This window comes from Setaria viridis, chromosome 4 (genome assembly GCF_005286985.2).
Source record: "Setaria viridis chromosome 4, Setaria_viridis_v4.0, whole genome shotgun sequence".
Taxonomy (NCBI): Eukaryota; Viridiplantae; Streptophyta; class Magnoliopsida; order Poales; family Poaceae; genus Setaria; species Setaria viridis.
Window position 1 is genome coordinate 15,884,001 of NC_048266.2, and position 26,813 is coordinate 15,910,813.

At 44.0% G+C, this 26,813-nt stretch overlaps 1 protein-coding gene across 1 annotated transcript; it reads right to left on the reverse strand.

Moving 5' to 3' along the window:
- Positions 1 to 939: 939 nt before the first annotated feature.
- On the reverse strand, positions 940 to 6,087 carry LOC117852798 (uncharacterized). The gene is made up of 8 exons (XM_034735060.2): positions 5,737 to 6,087; positions 5,518 to 5,627; positions 4,279 to 4,335; positions 3,899 to 4,198; positions 2,820 to 3,067; positions 2,417 to 2,723; positions 2,054 to 2,327; positions 940 to 1,469 (listed from the first exon to the last, which is right to left on the reverse strand). The coding sequence occupies exons 1-8, from the start codon at positions 6,070 to 6,072 to the stop codon at positions 1,215 to 1,217; spliced, it is 1,887 nt and encodes a 628-aa protein (XP_034590951.1). The 5' UTR covers positions 6,073 to 6,087; the 3' UTR covers positions 940 to 1,214.
- Positions 6,088 to 26,813: the final 20,726 nt, after the last annotated feature.

Consider the following 26,813-nt stretch of genomic DNA (forward strand, 5'->3'; position numbering starts at 1 on the left):
TCAGACCGGTCTGTTCACAGTCCGAAATAAAATCAAGAGTCCCGGTTGAATTGAGATAGGAATGAGATTTCTTGCGGGAAAAGACCTCCCACCCTATAAATATAGAGAGCCCTGGCCGATTGAGGGCTAACACCCAATCGACAAACAAACTTTTACCTTTTTATCTCCAAACCCTAGCTTATCCAACCTCTTGCTTTCCTCCTTCGTCTCGACGGCGGTTGAGGAGGCTCTGAGTGGCTTAACCGATCTCAGAGCAACCATAAGCGCGCCACCTCCGACGAGGTCCCTCCCCAGACGGTGATCTTAGGTTTTCACCGACGCTCAGCAGCAGACCAGTCTGACCAGCCTGCCAGACCGATCTAACCAGTTTGGTTCAGCGAAGCGCCGGCGAGGTGATTGTTTCACGCGCAACTTAGCGCACTCGTGTGTTGGTCACAAAAAGCGCCAACACTACTGTAGCGCATGAAAAAAACCGCAAAACCTCAACAAAGTGCAACTAATTATTACGATTTCTAGAGCTGAAGTTTACACCATTAGTCAAACAAATTCGTAACTCTCTATTTTTCTGAAGATGGTAGAGTAAAGCTAAAAAATATGAAAAGTTGATGGAGTAGTACCAATTACTACAATTTCTAGAGTTGGAGTTTGGTTAGTCAAATAGATAGTGGAGTGAAGCTAAAAAGTATGGAATTTGGTTAGTCAAACAGATAGTTGGTGAAGTGGAGTGGAGTGAATCTGTTTTTGCAAGTGGAGCGATCCCAAAAACGGTCTTAACGAGATATAAATTCCAAGTACTGTTCCATTGATCCTCAGAAGCCACCATGGCACACGTTTGACTATGAGCATGCTGTACGGCTAGACCTCATCCACCTGGCAAAACTCCGGACGAGGTGGTGCCAGGGCTCGTGTACCACCGAAGTTTCATTTCCGTACAGGATATGGGGCGTGAACCAGAAAATTACATCACCAAAAACTGGGTACAGGTCAGGTGCTCCGCTTCACAGAGGATCCTGGTCGAGCCGCTTCGCCAGTCTTTACAATGTGATAAATTGTGCAAAACTTACAACTAAGCTTCTTACACACTTGCATCACCCGTAGAAATACCACGCGATGCATTACGCGTTGTAGCACAAAGCTGAACTGCCCCCTATACAGGAAAAAGGTCATAAAACACCGTCGCATTTGATAATGTCTACGGCCCGTTTATGCTGGGTTCACGAGGAGCAGGACAGCATGCACACTCCAGGTCTGTATGCCCAGGCTGGTGGCAACCTTGCATACTTCTCCATTCCCGGCTGTTCATCATATGGATGTTGCATTACTTTCAGCAGCCGGCGAACCTCCTCATAATCACCTTGCTCAGCCACATCGATCGCTGATTGGCAGAGATAGTTACGAAGAATATACTTCGGATTGACAGAGTTCATAGCAGCTTTCCTTTCTTCATCAGGAATGCCACTCTCCACCAGCTTCACACAGGAAGAATAGCTCCGTTAGACTGAGGAGATTAAGATATCACTTGCACTTTGTAAATCAGTGGATGGATATTGATGCCATAGGGTTATATGGTATATAAAAAATATTGGAAATATATTAAGTGAACTATGCAAGATTATTAAAAATACTAGCAGATATTAACTGTTGTAATGTAAGTGTCTGCCAACAAGGGTAGAACACAGTAAAATCGGCATTGGACCATGTACATGACAATTCAAAATAAATAGAAAATAAGAAAAATATCAATATTATATGCATTTTTAAAACACATGCATGCAGTGCAAATGCAGGTAGTTTGCCAGAAGCACAAGGGCAGCAAGCCCTCAATGATCAGAAATCAGTGCAAATGTCTGCCTGAACCTCATGTTACTTCCATTTCGAATGATCACTCCCTCCAACCTCACAAAATGGCATTGATTTTCAAAAATACATCCAAGCACCTAAGAACAGCAGAAATACCAACAATAGCAAAAACATTGTGCTTTCCATCTTCAAATGATCCCTTTTATGGTAGAAGTGCAAATGCAGGAATCAATTAGCAGAATAGATGACCCACCTCTTCAATATAAGTCTGCACCCAACTAATCCATGCATCCTTTCTTTCTTTCCCAATATCCAGGAGAGCAGCCTTCAGTGGAACAAGCAGCTCACTCTCCGGAATGCCAGGATCTGCTTTGACATTCGAAAGAAGACGGAAAAAGTTGGTGTAGTCAACCTTATCAACAGCCAAGTTGTTAAGCAGCTTACTGATTAGCTGCTTATTATACTTGGTTAGGCCCAGTTTTTTTGTCATGATAGACTGATACTCATCCATGAACTTTGTCCCATACCTGCAAGACACAAAATCAAAATGTTCACACAAATAAGTAATTGATGTGTACTGCAAATAATTAATTTTAGATGGGAGGAACAACCACACCTTTCCATTACATAATTTGCCTCGTCTTGGCTGATAAGTTCTGCAGATGACAATGGTCCAGTAAACTGTGCAATATTCCACAAACCAACGTCAGGTTGATTTGCAAAACAGTACCTCTTCCCAGGAAGGTCAGTGGTATTTGGAGTATAGCTAGGATCAAAGGCATCCAGAAAGCCAAATGGTCCGTAATCAATAGTTAGGCCCAGCACGCTCATATTGTCAGTGTTGAGTACACCATGGGTGAAGCCAACACCCTGCCATCTGGCTATCAAGTAAGCAGTTCTCTCTGCAACCTCAACTGCCCAAGCTGTTACAAACATATTGCAAGTGAGGAAAGTTTAGTTCTCCAGAAGATCAATGAAGATATTCAGAGAAAAAAAAATGTGACATAAAAGATATTTGCCTGCATATTTGTTAGATGTAAGATCAATTGCTGGAGAATCCCCTATAGCTGCTTCAAACGATAAACCTTCACTCTTCTTCATATTTTCAAGATGCGGATAGTGATGACGTATCGTGTAGTCTGCCAAACGACGAACAATTTCAAGATCCTCTTTGCCTCTCGTAGCATGTATCTGGTATGAACCAAAACGTAAAAAGGATGGCGCTACACGACAAACAATTGCGCCTGGCTCTTCTTTTGCATTGCCACTGTGCATACAAGACACATGATTAAACACAAGAAGCATATTAATAGGTACACTATTTACTGAAGACCTTCAGAAACATGATCCATAAAAGAATATCTATTTAACTGCTGCCATTTGGAGTTATAAATTGCAGACAGTGTAAGTGTAATCAATGAAGTTCTCTACAGCATAGCACGCCCTTGGTGACATAGCAAGAGGAACACTCGTCCATGTTAGCAGAAATAAGATGAGCTTAACAGGGAAGTTTTACTACAGCACACACTGGTGATATGTGCGTGCATGAGACTTGGCCTCATTTTGCAGAAATAAAACAAAATAACCTAGTCCACATTCTAGGACCTGCAGCAATAAACTGGTGATATGTGTGTTCATGAATAAACTTCAAGGCAGCTTCGTGCTTTATAAGCATCTCTAGGTAAATAAGAACAAAAAAGAGATTAGAACAACCAAAAGAGGAAAATACCAACATGCTAATGCCAACTGTATCCGCAGCAAATGTATAAAATTATGAAGCACGCTGTCATTCAGGGAAACTTATCACTATGTCTGCAGTACAAATAAACAATAAGTTCCTTAACAGCGACAGATCCACTGCTTTTCTTTGCTAGTGTATATGTTGCTCAAGTCCCTTGATTCATATGCTTTGAACACTACAGATAATACTGCCACCATTACCTCATTCAGATTAACATAACCTTGATCATCTACAGCCTTTTTATCCCTTCCCCCCTTTTATGACTACATTAGTTGAAAACTACCTGACAGAATTGGGACACAGCAATGAGACATAATTTAACCATGCAGATTAGAAAATGAAGATATCGTGACATACTCATAGAACATATCTCGGACAACTGATTTGCCAGTTTCAACTAGACAGAGAGCACGAGTTGTAGGAATGCCTAGACCGTGCATAGCTTCGCTGCACAAGAATTCACGGATGCTACTGCGTAGGACAGCAAGACCATCCGCAAATCTGCTGTATGGAGTCTTTCCACAACCCTTGAGCTGCAACTCCCATCTCTCACCTCGAGAGTTGACAACCTCTCCAAGAGTTATCGCTCTTCCATCTCCCAACTGACCAGCCCATACACCAAACTGATGTCCTCCATAGCACTGAGCGTAGGGCGAACTGCATTCAATCTCCATCAGAAGTCTGATTACTTAGCTGTTCAAAACCAAAAAGTAAGGATGTATGCAGGTATCACGAACCTTCCAACCAGTGGAGTTGCTCCCGAGAAAAACTGAGGAAATTCAGGCCTTTCAAACCTAAAAATACATAAGAGAACACACAAACCATTATGAATTTCCATTCTCCAGTATCAGCAAAGATGCAAAAAAAGAATACTGAGATTGGATGACAGCAGGAGATAAGTTAGGTGAAAGAATATCCACATTTCAGTAGCTCCTGATTTTTGTAAAGTGAATATATTAAATGCAAGGAGATTGTAGGTCAAATAGACTCGTATAACAGTTCACCAAAAAGAAGAAACTCTCCAGAGATTGTAGCTCAAATAGACTCACAGCCAGTGTCTATTTATAAAAAATGCTTATCATAGACCTTAAGAGTAATAAGTCACCAAACACTGATAACTTGCTTGCTCAAACAGAATCTGCTAAACAAAGATCGTGCAGTTGTGATGTGGGTCCAATGCTGTATGGAACGGCCATATATGAAATGATGGAAATCACCATGTCACCTCTTCTACTGAATGAAGTCACCAAGAACAAAACATTTTTGGCAAATAAGACAATGAGCCCTTTCGTATGTTAAAATGCCTAAGTGTCTAGCCACACATTTTCTTTCTTAAGCTTTGCCAGCTCCTTAGTTATGATAGACTCATAGACATGCTCCAACATGCGATAAGTTCAAAGTACCTTGGATGTCTCTGTAATTTCGTGTCTACCCATACCTCTCACCTTGTTGTTACTATGAGCATATCTGGTTACTTTGAACAAATAGACGTGCTTAATTCCTCTAAAAATGGCCAAATTGTAAGGCTAAAGTTATAAAATAAACCGAGAACACAAATGGAGTGTAGCCACAAACCCACAGCTAATTGTACTACTATATAAGTTTTGGAAGTTAGATTTGGAAAGAGCTGAAGGCATGGAAGAAATAAGCAGGACAGATTTCAATAATCACTGGCCACAGGTGATATCTGAAGTGCTAAAATGTGGGACAATTTGGTGAGTTAATTAGCCAGGTCTCGCCCGCTATGGCACAGGAGCTATTACAGGTGAAGAAATTTGCTGCAAAGAACACAGCTCGAAGATAAATAGAAGTGTTCTTGGTAATAGTACCAACTCTATGCAATTTTGTTCACTGCACCCCAGAAAAAGTCAGACAAAGACGTCCCTGCCTACGCCATCCATTTTGACTTATTGCAACATGCGTTGGATATCAAATCATACACGAGCGGCTAGCATTGAGAAGGATCTGAGGCTCACTCTTTGTGGTCCAGATCGAGCAAGTCAGCGACGGAGTCTGACCACGCCACCAGCTTGGGGTTGTCCACTTTGGCCGAGGGAGACACCTTGGAGTAACAGGAGCGGAGGACCTGCGGCACCACCAAGCCAGGCAGATCAGTTAACCGAACAAAAATAGAAGCAGCTAATCGAACCAAGCAGCAGCAAGCGGTGGATGGGGAGGAGGAAGGCACGGCAGACCTCCCGCGGGATGGCGTCGGATCGCGGGTCGCCTGGTAGCTCGCGGACGAAGGAGTGGTCCCAGGGGAGCTCCTCCAGCGCGACCCGTCGCGGGGCGGTCCCGGTGGGCGGCGGCGCCTCCGCGGCGGTGGGGGGGGACCCAGGGGCGGCGGAGGCCATGCCGCGGAGCAGGGGCCGGCGGGCGCGGCACGCGCCTCGCGGGAGAAGCGGCGGGGGGAGGCGGCGGAGGGCGCGAGGGGCCGGGGGCAGGGGTGCGAAGGGGAGAGGCGGGGGGAGGCGGTGCGGGAGCGGGAGCTGCCTGGTGAGGAGGCGGGCGGTGGGGAACTGGGGCGGCATGGCGACGCGTGCCGCGGCGTATTTGGCCTCTGCGTTGCGGGGGCGGAGGTCAATCCCCGTTCTCGCTCGTCCGTGCTGGAGCTGCTGGTGTGTGCGCGGGCCGGCCGAGCCGCAAAGGGAGATCTCGGTGGGTCGGCTCGAAAAATCTGTGGCCTGGCCTGGCCGGCAGGCACGTTTAGGTTTAGGACGACAACTGGAGCTTGTTTGGTCACACGTGGGCGTGCGGAGAGGAACGTGGCCAGACGTGGGAGCTCCGTACGTGTCATTGTTACCGTGTCGTGCCGCTCTTTGGTGGAGCGTTGACGCGTCCACCTGCGTGTTCGTCGGATGGGGGGGGGCCGTCGATGCGGGGTTGGGGTCTGCCGTGCTAGGGCGCGCGAGTTGGGCCTTGAGCGGAGGGTCCGCGACGACGGTCAGCCCAATGAAGCCATGTTGGTTTGCGAAGGCCCAAAACTTGTAGGCTAGGCGCCAGCTTGTCCCAATCGAGCATTCGAGCAGGTCCCGGAGTTAGGTGGGCCATAATTAGGCCAGGCTTCGGCTTAGCTCAACTCTTTTCTCTCTCTCATCAGTTTTTAAAATACAAAAAATCTGCAGGCTATATTAGAAAAAAATAAATTCAGACGTACAATAACATCATGCATCAACAACAGGCACACAACGCCCTCACTTCACTGAGCTCCTCAACACCATCGCAAATACCCTCAGCACCTTAAACAGTATCGCTAACCGCCACTCCAACGAAAAACCGCCATCGTGGCACTCACACCAACACTGACACCACTAGCTCTTTTTTTAATTTCTTAGAAAATAAAAAAGAAGGAAAGAAAATGCCCAGTTGGTGGCCACTACAACCAAGCGAGGATGTCAAACCCCAAGCCAGATTTGCTTGATGACATCTTCAAGAAGGTAAAAACATCAATGGCATCGAGGACGCCAGCCCAAGACACCTCGGGTCATCCAGTGGGCCATGGTGGAGAGGTGAAAGAGATTATCACCCAGAAGGAAGTGTAAAGGACAATGACACTCTAAGAAACACTCTAAGAGGCAGGTGAATTGGATATTCTAAAAACTAAGGCTCCAAGCATATATAAAAATTTATTCCAATTTCTATCTACATGTGCATAAGGTTTTTATATGTGTTGCTATCTCTACCCTAAAAGAGTTTTGTACCCTACGTTCCAATCCTACATACTATACATGGCAATTCTTGGAAAGGTAATGTGGTAAGTAAAGTACAATATGAAATGCAGAAGGTAAAATTAGGTAGATAAGACAAACTTCCGGCATGGTGACACGATAATTTTTACTGAGGTATCGGAAAGTAAAGCTTTCCACTAGTCCTTGTTGTTGGAGCCCCTCTCAAGAAAGTGCCCGTGCAAGGGCATAAGCTCCACCCCCCTCCTCAAGTAACTGCATAGGTTAGCCAACGGGCCTTTCCCACATGTAATTGGGTCTCCACCTAGCCTCTCCCAGATGCTCCTCGCCACTCTTCACTTGGTTGAGTTTCGACAAAAACGCCAAGGGTCTCTCCTCCTTTTCACATGCACCGGCGGCCACTCCACAAATGTGGTTGGAGGGTCTCGCAAGACTTACAAGCCTCGATTTTACAACTCTTGGTGCTAGCAAGCACCGATAACAAAGAGGTGTACAAATCTCACCTAACTTGGCTAATCCCCAAAAGCAATGTGCTAATAGATCTAAACTAACACTAGTTAAGACCTAGGTGAATGTGGTCGTTAAGCATTTTACACTTCTGCAATAGTACATGAAATGCATCCTGCATGTGAAAGCATGAAAACTTGAAATACTACATGTGCATCTCGTGTAGAAGCAAATCTTGCCGACGGGACGAACGAGTTACTTCCGACAGCTGAGGAGGAGCCATCTGCAGAGTTGCACCAGGTCGAGGCCGAGCAGGACCCCAGTCAAGCTTCCAACGACCCGCAAATTAACCTAGTATAGGACGCAAGCCCTGGAGTATAATCCTAATTCTAAAGTTCTACAATACTTTTGCTACTTATACTTATGCATTTAAGTTCATAGGAGTTGCTTGAAACCCTAGCTGTATGAACTTAAGTACCTATGCTTGAATACTAGTACGATAGGTCGAGTAGATGCAATGCTAAATAGGAACTCAGTAAAAGTCGAGTGATTTCCTATCACTCGCAAGTTATAGGAGTTACCTATTTACTTATGCTGGAACTATAAGGATGGTGGGCGGGGCCGGGCAATTGGTTCTGAATCGGTGGATTGCCTCATCTATCTAGTGATAAATGTGCTAAGGTCGAACCGTGACGGTGTTCGTGGTCAAGTGTTTGAAAGTACTAAACTCATACATAGTATGGGATGCGGAAGCCTAGTACCTAATTGAACCGGGACGTGGGCATACCTTCTCACTCTCTCTAAAACCTGGTTCCCCTGATGCATCATGTAGGTACAAGTGCAGTCACGATACGACGTCGTCCGGGACTGTGAGGCATTGTATCCAAGGGAAGTGGGCCCTGGCCACATGCCTGGGGATTGATGGGGACGGCTGACATGTGTTGACCTATTGTGGTATGCATTTGTCATGGGTTTAGGTTCACCTTGCAAGGTTCAGAAACTTGATTCGAATCGTCTGCCTCTCACAGTTTGAGACTGCTTGATCACTATGCTGCATAGAGTAAGAAATGGAACAAAGGCTGATCATTTAATACTGGTGTTTAATCTAAATTGCTTGATCACCATGCTTGCTTAGAATGAGTGCTTACTTATAATGGTTAAGCAACTAGAACCTGATGCTAAAACTTGAAAGTAAGGACTTAGATGCTTTTGGCAAAATAAGCCCCTCAGCCAAAAAGCCTTGCATGTCTAGGAGTCGGTGGAGTAGATACCACCTGTCGGGTAAGTCTTGCTGAGTATTAGTATACTAAGCTTTGCTTGTAGCCTATTTTTTAGGTAATATGGTTGATGTTGATGAGTGTGCTGCTAGCTTGACTTGGCCGACCCAGCTCCCTCCAGGTTGGACGATTGAGTGGGACCCATCCTCGATCGGCGAGGATCGCGGTAATTGATGTCATGGCAGGCTTCACCATGGCATTGCTGTATCGACGCTAGACTTGTGGTTTAATTTCCGCTGCTTGAACTTTGAAAACTCTACCTTTATGCATTTTGAACTCTTGTGTTGTAATAATTGAAGTTGGGACCCGTATTAATCTATCTGGATTGTTGTAATCTCTGGACTCACCTTCATGTGATTATGCTTTGTTTCGATTCGAGACAAGTGGTTTATTAGGTGGAACCCGACATACTACCATTTTAACTTGATTAAAGTATCTACTCCCATATGAGGCCAAGTTGAGTATACTTTAGCCGGGTTAATTTGGGTGGTTTTGCTACAGACTAATGATGAAACTCTAGTTAAAAATCATTCTTCGTGTTCTGCAATTTAATACTATTTGTTTTTTAGTAAATTTTGTAAAAGTCAAATGCATCTCAAATTTTTTACAGTAGATCACTTGTGTAGTAATGAAGCTTCTGTAAAAATTTTAGAACCAGATCTTGTCAAATGCTTCCATAAGCTTTTATTCGAGTTTAATAGCTAGTTAAATGAATAATAACAATTGTTAATTAGTAAGGGTAGAATAGTAAATGCTTAAATGCTAAATTGGTTGGTTTAAAATTTAGAAATAGGATAACTTTCCAAATGAAGGTTGAGCAACCCCAAAAAATGACCCCACCTTTCTCTGCTAATTCTAAGTTGTTAGAATCTTATATGTGTACACAATCACCATCAAAGTCAAGCCAAGTTTTAAATTGCAACACACCTTACTTTACGAAGAAAGAAAAGTTTGAAATCTTGTCTAGGTGATTGCGGTCAAAATGCAATCTTTAATTCTGCCATAATCCATGAAATGCAACCTAGACGTAAAAGCATGAAATTGAACTCTTGCATATGCATCTCGTGTAGAAGCAAATCTTGCAGATGGTACCTACGAGCTACTTCCGGCAGCTGAGGAGGAGCCATCTGCAGAAGTGAACTAGATCGAGGTTGCGCAGGACCCCAGTCAAGCTTCAAATGACCCTCAGTCTAACCTAGCACTAGAAGGCAATCCCCGGAGCATAACCTTGATTTCTAAAGCTTATGTAATATTTTTGTTACTTATGTTTGTGCATTAAGTTTATAGGCGTTGCTTGAAACCTTAGTTGCATGATCCTAGGTACCTATGTTCTGAATACTAGTATGATAAGTCGAGTAGTTGCAATGCTAAATAGGGACACAGTAAAAGTCGAGTGATTTCAAGTCACTCACGAGCTATATGAGTTGCCTGTTTACTTATGTTGGACTCATAAGGTTGACGGGCGGGGCTGGGCTATATGTTCTGGAATGGTTGATGCCCCACCTATATAGAAGAAAATGTGCTAAGGTCGAACCGTGTCGGTGTTTGTGGTCAAGTGTTTGAAAGTACTAAACTCATACCGAGTATGGGATCAGGAAGCCTAGTACCTGATTGAATCGAGACGTGGACATACTCCCCACTCTCTCTAGAACTGGGTTCCCCTGATGCATCATGTGGGTACAAGTGCAGTCATGGTACGACGATATTCCGGGACCATGGGGCCTTGTATCCAGGAGAAGTGGGCCCTGTCCATGTGCCTGGGGATTGATGGGGACAACTGACATATGTAGACCCGGTGTGGTATGCATTTGTCATGGGTTTAGGTTCACCTTGCAAGGTTAAGAAACTCGATTCGAATTGTCTACCTCTCACAGTTTGGGACTGGTTGATCACTATACTGCACTGAGTAAGAAGTGGAACAAGTATGATGATAAATACTGATGCTTGAATTAAATTGCTTGTTCACCATGCTTGCGTAGAATAATTGCTTACTTAGAATGGATAATCAACTAGAATTTGCTGCTAAAACTTGAAAATAAGGATCTAACTTAGATGCTTTTGGCAAAAGAAATCTCTCAGCCAAAAAACCTTGCATGTCTAGAAGTTGATGGAGTAGCTACCACCTGACGGGTAAGCCTTGTTGAGTATTAGTATACTCAGCCTTACTTGTGGCTTTGTTTTTAGGTATGGATGTTAATAAGTTGGCTGCTAGTTTGACTTGGCCGACTCAGCTCCCTCCGGGTTGGATGGTCGAGTGGGACCCATCCTCGGACAGTGAGGAACGTGGTGACTGAATCATGGCAGGCTTCACCATGGTATCTTGTGTCGATGTTAGACTACCATTTTATTTCCGCTGCTTCGAACTCTGAAACTCTACTTTTATGCATTTGAACTCTTAAGTTGTAATAACTTAATTTGGGACCTGTAATGAAATATCTGGATTGTTGTAATCTTTGGACTCGTCTTTGTGCGAGTATGCTTTATTTCAATCCAAGACACATGGTTGCATCGGGTGAAACCTAACAGACTACCATTTTAATTCGATTAAAGTGTCCATTAGCATTTAAGGCAATGTTGAGTACACTTTAGTCGAGTTAACTTGGGTGGTTCTGCCACACGCTTCATATTTAGCTTTATTGTTGGATACCTCCCAGAAGATTTGCAAGATACATTTGAGTTGTTCGCCTTTGGGGGAGATTAAGAGTACTCCTACACCGGTGCCCTTGAGCTTGAGTGATCCATCAAAGTACATGACCCAATACTCTAGGCGCTCTGCTGGTGTTAGTACCTGATTTTCCCACCACTCTGCCATGAAATTGACTAGTGCCTGGGATTTGATGGCAATCCTCGACTTGAATTCCGGGGATAATGCTTCGAGTTCTACCGCCACTTGGATATCCTTCCTGTCGCATTTCTATTGTGGAGGATTTCTCCCAAAGGGAAGACTATGACGATGGAGATGTTGTATTCCTGGAAGTAGTGTCGTAGCTTCTGTGAGGTAAGTAGTATTGCATATAACAATTTTTGGATTGACGGGTACCTGGTTTTGTACACCTCGCTGATGAAATAGATGGGCCTCTGTACTTTATATATATGGCCTAGTTCTAGTCTTTCAACCACAATCGCCATGCTGATGACATTGGTAGTTGTGGTGATGTAGAGCAGCAAGTCTTCGTTGGGATTTGGCGCCGTGAGGACCGGTGGCTTTGATAGGAAGTCCTTCAACTGTTGCAGGGCTTGATCTGCCTCCTCGGTCCACTAAAATTTGTCTTGCCGCTTGAGTGGTTTGAAGAATGGTGTAACATCCCTAGTTTGGGTTAGTTTTTAGAAAGTATAATTAGAGTGCTTTCAAGGGTAATTAGCATCTAAATTTCAAATTTATCCTTGTTTGAGCACAATCACACTTAAACACTTAAAGAAATGTCACGTTAGGGGCTAATTGTGATCAAATCGAGTCAAAGAAAAAATCTAAGTATGAAAAATACTCACACTAGGTTTGATTTGTGGTAAACATGCCAAAAACCCCAAATGACCAAATTGAAATCTATAGCAAGGACTTAAATTGACCAAAATGCCCTTAAAAGGCTTAAATTGGGGGCAGTTCATAAATCAAAATTTATATAACAACTCAAAGTTTTGCCAATACAAAAGTTGTAGAACTTTTCAAAAAACACAACTTTGATTATTTGAGATTTTGCAAGTTTGCAATGGAACCCTTTCAAAAAATTGAGTCAAAGTTCAGTTCAAATTCAAACTCAATCCAAAAATCTCTATCCTAAAAACAGCTATTTCTTTATACTTGGTCTTTGTTTATCTTCAAATATAAAACCGTTTTCAAGATAACCTTTTCTAAGAGTTGGAGTCTAAAGTATGAACAACAACTTCTACATTTGGAGTTTCTCAACTTGAGTTTGAACTTTCGAGAAAACTCAGTTTGAAGTTTGGTAAAAATATCCGAAACTGGTTAAATACCCTAAGTACCTAAACCTGCATTCCTGAGAACTTTGGCTTAGCATAACTTCAAGTCTACAACAGTTTTGAACCCATGGTCTTTCTAGAGTTTGTAGTTTGGAGTGAGGACTACAACTTTTAGTTTAAAACTTTTTCAAGTTTGATTTTGAAAATCCTTGCAAAACCAGCTCAAACATTACCCCCTCACGCACCACAGCATTCCCGTGCGCCACCATGTATGCGGTCACAGCCTATGCCTGTTGCGCCATGCCATGTGCGTCCTCGGTGTTTGCGCAGCTCTACCAGCCAACCGTCGCTGATGACTTGACAAGACGACGCCATCCCTCCCCTCTGACCGCATCTTGGCCGCCTAGTAGCCGCGCCACCTCTCACCACCACACGTTCACGCCACCGCCATGTCTCGCTGCCTCACCGGCGCTCGCCGCTTGGCCTACCGCAACCCTTGAGGTGACCACATGAGCCTAGCAACCGGCCAACCCTCACACCCAACCAAAGGCATCTGCAGCTCTCCTAAATCCCGCTCCGTCTATCACCGGAGATCCTTCGCGAGATTCACAGGCAGCCACTGCCCAATGCTCGCTATCGCGACCCATCGGCCAATGTCACACCTCACGGTACCTCCCCAATGCACGCTCAGCCTTATCCTTTCTCCCGGAGCTCCACCTTACACCCTCTCGCGTACCCCAAGGCTATAAAAGCCTTTAAACGCTCGCTGGAGCACCTCACGCCTCACCGCCTTCCTCTATGCAAGCGCCGCCACTCACCCCGCCATGGGACCCCCACTCCCGAGCCTCCCTGCTGCCCGCTGAGCTTCCCTGAATGCCACACGCAACACACCACAGCTCCCCGTGCCACCGCTGAGCCAATGGAGTCTTTGCCGGAGCCGGAGCAGAAGCTCTCCCCGCCGCCTGAAAGCTCGTCGTGACCTGCCGCCGTCAAGCTGTCTCCGTCCTCAAGCCCTTAAGCCCAAACCAACCCGGTGAGCATCCCCGTCATGCCTGCGCTTTTTCCTGCCTGAATCCTCGCCGGAGCTCGCCGGAATCGGCTGGAGTTGCCGCCGGCCGAGTGAGGACCACATTGCGAGACTTGTTTAGTTTCTAAGGTCCTCAATGCAAAAGACTAGGGATGTTTCTATGAATGTTTAAAAAACTAGGGATCCCAGTGTAAAATGTTTTAACCTTTCTGATTTTAAAATAGATTAAATCAGCTGAACTTTGAAAATGTGTAGAAAATTGTAGAAAGATGATAAAAATGCAAAACCAACTTTGCTAGACTCCTTGTGCTGTGTACTTTCACTGAAAAAATATTTTAAGCATGTCACTATTGTAGTTTTTCCTCTAGATTTTATTTTGTGTTCAAGCCAATAAATTCCCCATAAATCACATAAAGATCCTAAAAAATAAAAAGATGATAAAAATGCAAAACCAACTTTGCTAGACTCCTTGTGTTGTGTAGTTTCACTGAAAAAATAATTTTGAGCATGTCATTGTTGTAGTTTTTCCTCTAGATTTTATTTTGTGTTCAAGCCAATAAATGCCTCATAAATCACATAAAGATCCTAAAAAAATAAATCCACCTCTGTTAGCTTTGTTATGTTGTGCTTGTGCTGAATAAAATGTTTTTGACACTAGTTTAGGTGTTTAACACACTATTTTAAATTAAACTTTGAAGTCTTAGGTGGAATCTTACTTTTTGTGTAATAAATGGAATAAGACAGAGGAAAATATGAAACCACTTTTGTTGGGTCAGTAATGCAACACACTCACAAGGAAAAGTAAGGATCAGTGCATGAAACTAAACAAAACATGCTTAAAGTTTTGTACAAGACTAAATGAAAGGAAGATATGGAAAATAGATGTCCTTCACCATAAATTTTAAAATTCACAGAAGCCTCTGTCACACTAGTGTAACCCACTGTAAAAATTTCAGAGCCAAACTACCACTGAAACTTGAGTTAAGAATAGTTACATGAAATCTACCTTAGCGTGTTGTTTTATTTTTGATGATTTTTGTAGAGATCAAATGAGTTCTTTAATTTTACAGTAACTCAGTCATGATAGTGAGAAGTCTCTGTAAAATTTTCATCCCCATAGCTGATCATATGCAACTGAAATAAATTATGGAAGTTAGATCAAGAAAAGGGAATAAAAACAAAGTAGTTAATGAGAAGGGCAAAATGGTAAATACACACTAAGGTACAGAAAAATATTTAGAAAAAGGATAACTTTCCAAATGAACCTTGAGCAATCCTATAGTGACCCCACCTTTCTTTGGTGAAGTCTAAGTTGTAAAACCTTATATGTGTACACAATCATCATCAAAGTCAACCTCGGGTTTATATCACAACACACCTTACTTCATGAAGATAATGAAAGTTTAGAACCTTGTTTAGGTGAATGTGGTTGAAAGGAAATTTACACTTCAGCAATAATTCGTGAATTGCATCCTGCATGTGAAAGCATGGAAACTTGAACTATTGCATATGCATCTTGTCTAGAAGCGAATCTCGCAGATGGAACGTACGAACTGCTCCCGACGACTGAGGAAGTACCTGCTGAGCTACATCACGTTGAGGCCGAGCAAGAGATCAGTGAAGCATCCAACGAGCTCTCCACTAACTTAGAACAGGAAGGCAAGCCCCGAAGCATAACCTAGTTTTCTAAATTCATGCAATGTCTATGATACTGATGCTCATGCATTTACGTCATAGGAGTTGATTGAAACCCTAGTTGCATGATCTTGGGTACCTATGGTTGAATACTAGCATGGTAGACCGAGTAGCTGCAATGCTAAATAGGACTCGGTAAAAGTCGAGTGATTTCCTGTGACTCGCGAGCTATAGGAGTTGCTTGTTTTTCTTATGCTGCAACCATAAGGATGATGGACGGGGCCGGGCTTTGGTTCTATTTTGGTGGAATTTGCCCCGTCTATCTAGGAATAGATGTTAAGGTCGAAATGTGTTTAGAGCTGTGGTCAAGTGTTTGAAAGTACTAATCTTGTACCAAGTATGGGATAGGGAAGCCTAGTACCTGATTGAACTGGGACGTGGACATACTCCCCGCTCTCTCTGGAACAGAGTTTCCTCTGATGCATCATGTGGGTACAAGTGCAGTCACGGTACAACGACGCTCTGAGACTATGGGGCCTTGTATCCAAAGGAAGTAGGCTCTGACCATGTGCCTAGGAATTGATGGTGACAGCTGACATGTATGGACCCATCCTAGTACGCAATGTCGTGGGATTAGGTTCACCTTGCAAGGTTAAGAAACACAATTCGAATAGTCTGCCTCTCACAGTTTGAGACTGCTTGACCCAATTCTGCACTGAGTAAGAAGACGAACAAGAATGATGATCAATAGTGATGCTTGAATTAAATTGTTTGCTCAACTTGCTTGCTCAGACAGGTTGCTTACCTAGAATAAATAACTACTAGAACCTGCTGCTAAAACTTGAAAGTAAGGACCTACTTGGATGCTTTTGGCAAAACAAACCTCTTAGCCAAAAAGCCTTGCATGTCTAAAACTTGGTAGAGTAGTTGCCACCCGACGGGTAAGTCTTGCTGAGTATTAGTATACTCAGCCTTGCTTGTGGCTTAACTTTCAGGTAACTTGGATGTTAGTGCTTTTGCTGAAAGTGTGACTTGGCCGACCCAGCTCCCTCTGGGTTGGATGGTTGAGTGGGACCCATCCTCGGTCGACGAGGACTGTGGTAACTGACATCATGGTTGGCTTCGCCATGATGTTTCTACTTTGTGCTTAAACTTTGAACAATTTACTTTATGCACTTTCGAACTACTGTGATGTAATAAATAAAGTGGGACCTATGTATTAAACTACTGGAATGTTGTAATATCTGGACTCGCCTTCGTGTGAGATGCCTTTTATTTCGATCTGAGACAAGTGGTTTATCGGGTATAACCCAACAGACTACCAAATTGGCTTGATTAAAGTGTCGGTTCGCATGTGAGGTGAAGATGAGAACACTTTAGCCAGATTAAAGGGTGGTTCAGCCACGGCTGGCATCAGAGCTGGAAAAGCATATCAGAGAAAGCAACAGGCCCTAAACACTTTTTTGAATAAAACTTGCAAGAAAAGTGTTTGAAAATGCATAAGTGCGTTAAGGATAAGTTACTACGAGAAGTCCTAGGGGATTTTTGGGTTTTTTTTAGGTGGCTAATTAACTATTGGTTATCTTATACTGACTCCCAGCACATGTACAACCGGTTGGAAAACTTATTTTCTTGCACAACAAGGTTGACGCAGGGGTATGGCGATTCCGTAACATGCCCCTAGCATCATATGCAAATATGATGGTGGCACATAAAAAGTGAATACGCTATCTCAGCGTATGACCGTTTCCAGTATAGCGGAAATTGTGCGAGTGCCATTTCTATAGTGAACGGTAGTGTTTGTGGACGCTTTCGTGAATGCTGGTACGAAAGGTTCAAGTTAGAATTTTCTGCAGGTACGCTAACCACGATTACGTAAGTTAACAACGGATAGAAAATTTCGACTAGTTATTATAGTGAGAGCCGTAAATGTTGCCTCACCACCGGTACTAACCACGTAAGCCCAAAATTTTAGCAATTGTTTATTTTGTGCGGACAAATAATCGGTGCATGCATCATGAATAAAAATCACAACCTAAAAGATAAAAATCAATCTTGCATGTGTGTCAAGTCCTCCCTAAATCTTGCACTGTTACTGAGGATTATCTAGTTGCTTATGTTCAACGGTCTTAGCCTTGCTTGTTTCTTTCGAGCTGTTACTTTTTGTTTACTCCAGAAACCTTCTATAGAAAGTTGTGTAAAGTTTTCTAAACAAAATGCTAATAAAAATTTCGTAAAACTTGACCAAGGGAATCTTGAGTTATGCTGAGTTTAGTAACCCCCCTGTTTGCTGGAACCATAGTTGCACATCTACTAGGATTTTAATTTTTCGACCCCCTTAAGTTTTGTTTCTTTTAGGCACCTTAAAAGCAAAGTTGTTAATCACTAATCAGAGAACCTTTTGGTAAAATTGCAACCAAGTTGGATGAGTGGTTTGGAAGTTATGATCTGTTCATTCCTGCACTATCTCTGAATTTTCAGAATGGACCACTTTGTGAGAATCCTAGATTATCACCTTCTTAGGCCTTAATTCAGCTAAAACTTTGAATACCAAACTTGTAGGAAATCATCTAAATAACCCTATGGTAAAATTTGAGAATTTTTGGATGGATACTTTGTGAGATATGGATATTTCTCTAACTTACCAGAATCTATCTTGGGTTTTCATTAAGTGATGATCTAGTTCTTACACCTATCCCTTTCTTTTTGTCTCAAATGGATGACCCAGTCTATGCTGTGGTGAACATGGACAGGAGCATGCACTCAGAGTGTCTCCATTGGGAGGGCTTTCCTTCCATTTTGTGGGATACCCTACGGGCGTTTGGTTACACTACAGCTCCTCGCTACTTCGATCGCGAGTATGAGGAGCATGGAGTCCCACACAGCAGTGTGCAGCTGACTGTCCTTCCTCACCTAGAGCACCCCGAGTGGCCACATCTTGAGATGATGTCAGTTGGGTATAACTTGGAGGATGCTTGGGAGACAACAGCCTTGGAGGGTTTGACTCTGTTTTGCCAGCAGCACCTGATTGAGATAGCCTTGGATCCCATTGGGTTGTTCCTAGCACGAGACAATGGCGACCCTATGTGGATATACATGATGGAGAACATGGAGCTGCTGGCCATCGTTACGGTTGTCGTTGTTGAGGCGATCATTACGGTTCTTGTCGTTGCGTTGGCCATTACTCTGATTGTTGTTGTACTGACCCTTGTTGAGACTAACTTGAACCTCTCGATCTCATTATCTTCTTCGTCTGCCCGCACTTGTATCTTGATCTTAAGAGACTTGATATCCTCGAGGCATCTTCTACCAAAATCATGGAACATCCGACGGTCGTAGAGACCGTTCTGGAAGCAATCTATGGCATCACGCTCCGTGATGTCCATGATTGTGGTCTTCTTGTTGAAAAATCAACATAGGTAGTTGCACAGGGTCTCGCCTTGTTGCTGTTTGACTTTAGACAAGTCGATCCTGTTGCCAGGATGTTGCATTGCTCCTGCAAAGTTGTTGGTGAACGCTACCTTGAGGTCCTTCCACGTGTCAATGGAGTTCTTGTCTAATAACTCGAGCCAAGTGAGTGCACCGCCTCCATGTAGATGGGGAAGTAGATGACCTTGGTGTCATTGTTCCCTACTGCTGCTTGTACTAACAGTGAGTAGCACCGTAGCCATTGGACTGGGTCTTGCTTGCCATCGTACTTGGTGATACCCGGAGGTTTGAATTTCTTGAGTAGAACTGACCTCCTTACTCGTCTTAAGAAGGAAGGAAACCCGTAAGAATCTTCTCCTTGGTACTCAACTTCTTCCTCACGGTCACGGTGGCGCCCGTCAATGACTGTACGGGCGTTGTGGCTGGTGTTGATCTTGTGATAGAGATCCCGTACTGGGCATTCAGGCTCTAGGTTAGGCCCACGGTGGCCACAGCCTCCCGAGGGTTCCGCCCGACTACCCTCTGCTCTAGCTTCACTTGGTCTGGCGCCTCCAATTTGACTTGGTCTGGATTGAGTGCGCCTATGGCTGCTGCAATGCTGGGATGTGTTGTGTGGAACTGAATTTATTGGATTTTGTTGATCGAGTTGCTCATATGCGCACTCCACTAGCTCCGCCAGTTGCCTAGTGTACTTGTTTTGTGGCATTGCCCGAGTAATGAGATCAATGGATGCGACGGTGGCAAGAGGAGTATGGTGTTGACGTGATTGAACTGCCTCAAACGCGTGATCCAAGTTCACGATTGGTAGGTTAGCAGCAAGATGGCGGTGATGCTCTGCTCTTGCAGTATTTCTTGCTCGTCGTCAAGTTCTTTGAGGTTCAGTTTCTTGTCCGACAACGTTTGCGGTTACTCATCCTGTGAGACATCATATGGGTGACGTTTATGTCGCAGATTCCTTTCTGGTTGCTCTTCCTCTTCACCTTCTTGCGCAGCAACGAGGGCAAAGAGTTCCCACTCCGAAGAATAGCTTCCCAAACTTGATGTGATGACTTCTGTGGAGCTATCTTCTTCATAGATGGGCGACAGAGAAGTTCCCTCCTGGTACGGGAGGGTATCAAGATAGGCGATAAGGCGTGACTCGTCATTTTTGGCAAGAGCAGGTGGCTTCATGTTGGGTCAGTAGACGAATCTGCCTTGTGGAGTTGAAGTAATCACCAGGCCTTGTTGTGAACCTAATAATGGAGTCTCCTCATCCGGGTCTGAGTAGTAGTTGAGATCCTCAATCAAATCCATGTTGAATTGTGATCTGGACAGGGTAGCTTGGTAGACAACACTTGTGTTTCAGAGTCCAAACTGGAATCATCTTGGGTCATAAACTGATTCGCATGATGGCTTAAGCGCTGGCTCGTGAGAACCAGTCCGACTAGCAGGAGAAGCCGAGTTGTACTCGGACTCATCCCCTCAGCCTTTGACTAGGTCAGAAATTAAAAATTAGCCGAATTTCTTGATGAGATCCTCTAGAGCTTGGCGCTGGAGCTTTATGGCGTGCTGCTTCTTCTCCGGGGCTGGTGCAATGTGGCGGTGAAAGTTTCTAGCATCATTTGTGATGCAAACCCAGGAGCCAAAGATGAACATCGCTCCCACTTTGAACATGATAGTTGGCTTGATGATGACTTGGGCCATCAAGTTCACTAGTGGATTCTTAATGAGATCCCCTACCTGGCGCGCCAGCTGTTGGTGTTTAGACCTGGCAACCTACCGAGGGGGGTGCCTGAGGCAGTGTTTAGTGCGTGGAGCTTATCGAGATTTGGAACTCGAAGATGAACTTGAAGACACGATTTAGACAGGTTCGGACTGCTAGATTGCATAATACCCTACGTCCTGTGTGTTGGTTGTATTGAATTGCTTTGGAGGGAGTCCTTGCCTCGCCTTATATTACAGGATGGTTGGTTACAAGAATACTAGTCGGATTCGACTAGTGAGTCCTACTCTAATTTCTACGAGTAGTTTCCTAATCCTTGACTAGTTCTTATCTTGCCACATAGACCACGCTGTCCTGTACCGTAGTCTCCATGTCTGACACGTCTCAGATTCCAGCCCTGTATCTAGGACTGTTCAAACCTTCTAGTGGAGCCATAGATGTATTTATGACACCCACCTCCAACCGCCTCTCCTTGATCCCTACAAGTACCCCCTACCTCCTGGGTACTATAAATAGAGGGATTTCATGCTAGTAGCAAAAGAAACCAAGAAGGAGCTCTCCACTACCATTTGCTACTTAGTAAAGTTAGGATAGTTTAGTTGGGAGTTAGAGTCGAGTCGAGCTTCGCCTCGGGGTTTCGGAGTAGTCTTCGGAGGTTCTGGTATAAGCTCTTGTACCTTTTCCTTTATCCTTTTGTATGACTTGAGTTATCAATATAAGTTCAAGTTCTATCTTTCATTGAAAACTCAATTCATATTCAGCATCTACTTTATTCTAGTTGCAATATTTCTAGTTTAGATTATAGTGGGTTGGTTTTGGCTCTAGTTGATTTATCTTTAGAAACTCTCTTAGCAGGTTTCTCGTCGGAGTCCAATTGTTCTGATTGGACGAGGAGTTTCCTCTGTCGGATTCCCGGAGAATATCTCAGTGGCTTGTTGTAGGTGTGGTATCTAGAACTATTTCTGACTTGATTTGCACCCAGTTCAATGGAATAGTTGTGGTAGCCGGCAGGTGGTCACAGCCCTATCCGACCTATGTAGTGCACCATGTTAGTTCTAGACTATATGACTTAGGGGTAGGCACGATCATCCCCCTTCTCATCCCTTTCCAAGGTGGTGTGTCTCGGGCGCCCAAACTTAAGAGAGTGAATTAGGATAAGGATTTTTTAGCCATTGTCTGGATCTGGTTTAGTCTCTATAAGAAGTTGACCCATTTCGATAGTTCATATTAGGAACCTAGTCTCGTCTCGTTGTCCTCCCAACTAGCTAGTCCGCTCTCTATCTTTATTTATCTTGGATCTCCTTTGTGTCACAAGCAATGATTCTGTGCGCTCGTAGAATTAATCTCAAATGAATCTCGAATTAATTCTGGTGCCATAAGAAATACCAATAATGGTCAACCCTTTGAATGCTTGCATGTAGGTACAAGTCTTTTTCCGTGCGGTGGCTGGAGACACAACCAATTATAATGATACGTTTCAAGTTTAAGGTTAAAAGAAACTTGAATTCAGAAATGGGAAGCTACAACAAGGCTTTAACTACCTTGTGAGGCATCATGAGATTGAGCGTGTGTGGGACCATTGCGGTTGCGTAAACATATCCTGCACTATTACAGTACTGGAGGACGACTGCATTGAAGTTCCACCTCCATCAGTAGGCAGAAGCATATGCACAACAATTGTAGCCCAATCCCCTGTGGACGTCATCTTCGACATAGGCGGCCGGATGATTTGAGCAAGACGGGCCAATGTGGTGGCACTATCTCGTATGATGGAGGCATTGCTCTATGGCAGTGGAGTGGAGTCAAAGTTAGAAACTATTTCAATTAAAGACACTAACCCTGCTGGCTTCTCGCTGCTGATCAAATACACCTGCGAAGGATCACTCCCAGAGGAGGCTCATTTATGGGACACCCCTATCAACGCTTGGGCCATGTTACTCTTACTGCTTGACATGTACTGCGTCGAACAGTTGAAATTGCACTGTGCATCAAAGATGTGGGACATGGTGTGAGTGGAAGCTGTGAGCACATTTCTACGATGGGCATTTGAGGCTAACTACACTCAAGTGAAGGAGAAGTACATGTCTCTCATAGCGCTAATCTTGCTAGATGGAATTCTCATAGAGGATTTTGTGTTCGTGTGTTACCACATTCCCGAAGTTATCAAAAAGATCCAGATACTTGCTTTAAATAACGTCGAGTAGAGATTAGGAGGCTGCCGCCAGGGTCTACTGTAGTTTCAATGTTTTATTTAAGTGTATTTTATCATGTAAATAGTCAACACGGTACATTAATTTGTTGCACTGAAGCACATTTGTAATGCAATAGTTGGATCATCCTGTAGACATGAACATACAAAGGAGGATAATCCATGGAGTGCTCATTAATGCCACGATGCCACAGAATATCCCAGACTCCCTTCTAGAACCGCTCATCTACGTAAGGTCATTGACGCTTGGGTCCGAGTCCCAATCGGTCCAACGTGATAGTGACCTAGGTCTCGGGGCGATTTCCAAAAAGTTCCATTTTCCGCTACCAAGCACAAAGGCGAGATCTAAAATTTTGAATTCCCCGCTCCTCCTCCGGGTCCTCCCCCGTTATATATAGTAATATAAATAAAAGAGGGGATCCAAACCTCCCACATCCCACCTGTTAATTCCAATATTAGCCCCCTCTCCTCTTCCCGATGAATAGCCCTAGTCGATCTGCGGCAGCAGCAACAAGCGTGGTCTTGGCAGTGCTGCCAAGCTGGACGGGCGACAAGCTACCTATGTGACTTTCGGAGAGCTACCTCAGCGACGAGCGGTGGGCTTCCTCAGCGACGTGCTTGGAGCTATGAGATGGTTCGAGACCATCGCTCTGTCGGCATCCCCGAGGCTGCCATTGGCGGCTGCCGTGCTTGAGTACGTGCGAAGAAGATCGAGGAAGCGGCGTATGCCCGGGCTACTCCATCGAGGCGTCATTCGGCACCTCCTTCTCTCCATGTTTGTGAGTTCAATGGTCCCCTTCCCTTATTTGTAAATTCAATTATTAGATTGCTTCCCAATGCTCTTTAGCTTTCAATATTGTAGTGGCTTTGGGGAATATGGTTCTGCTATATCCTATTGCGAGAGTTGGTGAAAAATTACTACTCCACCAGATCCCCTTTATCTTTCACCTTTTTCCAATAATTATTTTTGTGCGAAGTCAAATTGTTTACGTGGTTTGTAGAACTTAATAGATGAAATTATTAGGTTGCTTCCCCATGCTCTTTGGCTTTCACTATTATAGTTAGATGGGGGAATGTGGATCTGTTGTACCCCATTGGTTGAGTTGGTAAAAATTCACTACTCTAGCAAATTCCCTTTATCTTTCACCTTTTTCAGTAATTATTTTTATGCCAAGTCAAATTTGTATGTGGTTTGTAGAACTTAATAGATGAAATTATTTCATTTTGCGGATGATCTCAACCTTTGCCACAGGTTCTTGTATTTGTTTATTTGTGTGCTCTTAATTTGTACTTAAACAAATGCATCAACTGAAGTTTAACTATATCCTGTTCAGCCGGCCAGAGGGTCAACATCTGTAGTCGTTCCTTTTTAGTCTAGCTCCTGGGTAACAAACTAAACACATGATAATTATTGATGTTCCTTCTTTCCTTAGTTTAAATCAATTACAAGATTGCAATCTTACTTTGGATCCACTGTTGCTAGCTGGAAGTTCTTCAATCAATGGTTATTCTTGCAAAACAAGAACTTGATGTGGCAGTGGAGTACTCAAGAAGCTCTACCAAATCCTTATGCGGTAGTGTTGATGAGAAGCAAGTTGACGCCGACAAATAGGATGGGGTACAACTTCGACAACAGTTTGTTGCTCAGCAGCAAGAGTTAGCTACCTTGAAGAAAAAGACAGAAGATTCAGAATTAACTCTCAAATTGAAGTCAGCTGAGATTGAGAACTTGAAGAAGGTAGCACAAGATACTGAAGCACTCCTTTGTCAATTACTATACTTTGCTAGAGGTTAAGATCAATGCTTTACATTTTCTCTAGGGCTTATGACCTGGATACAGCTTTGTTAATCTCTGTTCTTTGCGAGATAGTTATCTTCTAATAGTTTATGATTTGTGATGAATAATATGGCAGTAGTTGTCTCTACGGGGAACAACAATATGTTTTCTTGTATACATAAATATGTGTGTGTTTATTATTTTGCCAATCGGATCGGAATTGAAATGAAATCAATTATTTATCAGGTTCAATTAGTTTAATTCATGCCTGCCTTAAGTGGGCTTAGCTCACATATAATTGGGCCGAAAGTGTATTTCATTCATAAATCGGGACTAAAAGTGCCGCCAACAATATGCCCAACTTTTAGGCTCGAACCAACAACAAATGGGTCTATCAGAATCAATATTGGACTATCGGAACAACATTGACCTATGGGAACAAATTTGGGCTCGACCCAACAACAAATAGGTCTAACGCAATCAATTTTGGGGTATCGGAACAACATTGGCTTGTCGGAACAAATTTGAGCTCCACCCAACAACAAATGGGCCAAATTCATTTTATGACGAAACAATTTATCACAATTTTCATGCCACATTAGATTCTGTCCATCGTGGCAAAACAGCAAGAGCCAATTTATGATGTTTCTGTTGATAGTTTCGTAGGCATCATAGATACAATGACGCATTGAAATAAGGAACATCACTGGTCGCAATTTATGACGCTCAACTAATGATGAATGATTTTCATCACTCGAGCATCATAAATCACGGTTTGTGACAAAAACACGTTTACGACACTTTTAGGTTTGTCATAGATCGGAAGATGTCTTGGAGTGAGTCCTGGCTTTTGCCTCGATCCACCTCAACCAACCCATTCACCAGAGAGCGCTCGGAGCACGGCCCTGCCACAACCGACAGGCATCACAAACGCAACACAACCCACATATCGTGCTCCATTGACTTCCAGCTCACGTCGACGCCACAACACTATGGTCATGCCCCCATCATCAGTGATAGAACTTAGTGACCAACGCGAGCATCCCCGCCATGGTCATCCTTATCATGGACGTTAGATGAAACAATGTTGATGGAAGCTACACTCACAGCAGGGCTGAGCAGACACCCACATAGCCACGCATCGCCACAAAGGCCGCACGCCACTGCAATGCCACTGACCAGCCCCGTAACCAAACCCACACTGATGCATGCGACACATTGCATCCGTTAGGCGCGTAGACACTCAACCAATCTGAGTCAGCAACTGCCCCGATGCCCGATCGAGCTCGACATGCGAAGCTGCGGAACAGCCGCGCGGAGGAGTACATTCCATGACTGGGGTCATAGGATGCAGCTGTCGCGGGGGTGGATCGCGGTCATTTATCCATCGAAACTGGGTGCAGGGGAAGTCACGCGGCCAACCAAGCTACCATGAATAAGGAGGGAACTGCACTGGGAAGAATGTGGGGGGAGCCCTGCTGCCACCTTCCTTATGGCCGTACATGCTTCCCCCGGCCAATCAAGTGGTGGCAAGAGGTGGCACTACTAGACATAGGGCTATCACCGCCATTTCATGGTTCGGCAGCGATAGGGGACCATTACCATCGATCTTTATCCGTCGAACCTTCAAACCGGCGGTGATGTAGGGTTGGAGGTCGGCAGTGATATAGGGTTCTGCAGTAGTGTGGGAGAGCAGAGCTTGAAGGTAACGACATGGGACGGCCCGGATTCTGCCCATCAGCAGGTTGCTCCGAGGCGGAGCAACTCAGGGTCTGGGGTGAAGGAAACTAGGAAATATTTCTCTCTTTGATCATGTGATTATTACGACACAAAAAAACATCACATGACATGTAAGTATCATGACAAAAGCTTTCGAATCGAGTAGCTGAAAATTACATGGTTACCACGTTTGGCAGTAACAAACGGGCGGTATCAATGGACAAGCTAGCAGCAATCTGTAGAACTCCCCACGCGAGAATCACTCAAATTCCTTCAATGATAAAGCTAGCGTTGTTAAATTCGGGGCACAAATTCTCCACCATAGCGGACAAGCATCTTCCTCATGCTTCTTATACGGTGGACCAATGATCCTTGAGGTTCCTATTAGCTTAAGTCGTACGAAACTCTGGCTCACTGGTGCACCCATGTCTGCTCTGATATATTCT

Coding starts and splice junctions, on each gene's coding strand:
- LOC117852798 (XM_034735060.2), bottom strand. CDS start 6,072: ATGCCGCCCCAGTTCCCCACCGCCCGCCTCCTCACCAGGCAGCTCCCG. Junction 4,336..5,517: donor CTCGATCTGGACCACAAAGA/GTGAGCCTCAGA, acceptor ATGTATTTTTAG/GTTTGAAAGGCCTGAATTTC. Junction 2,724..2,819: donor TACATCTAACAAATATGCAG/GCAAATATCTTT, acceptor TGTTTGTAACAG/CTTGGGCAGTTGAGGTTGCA.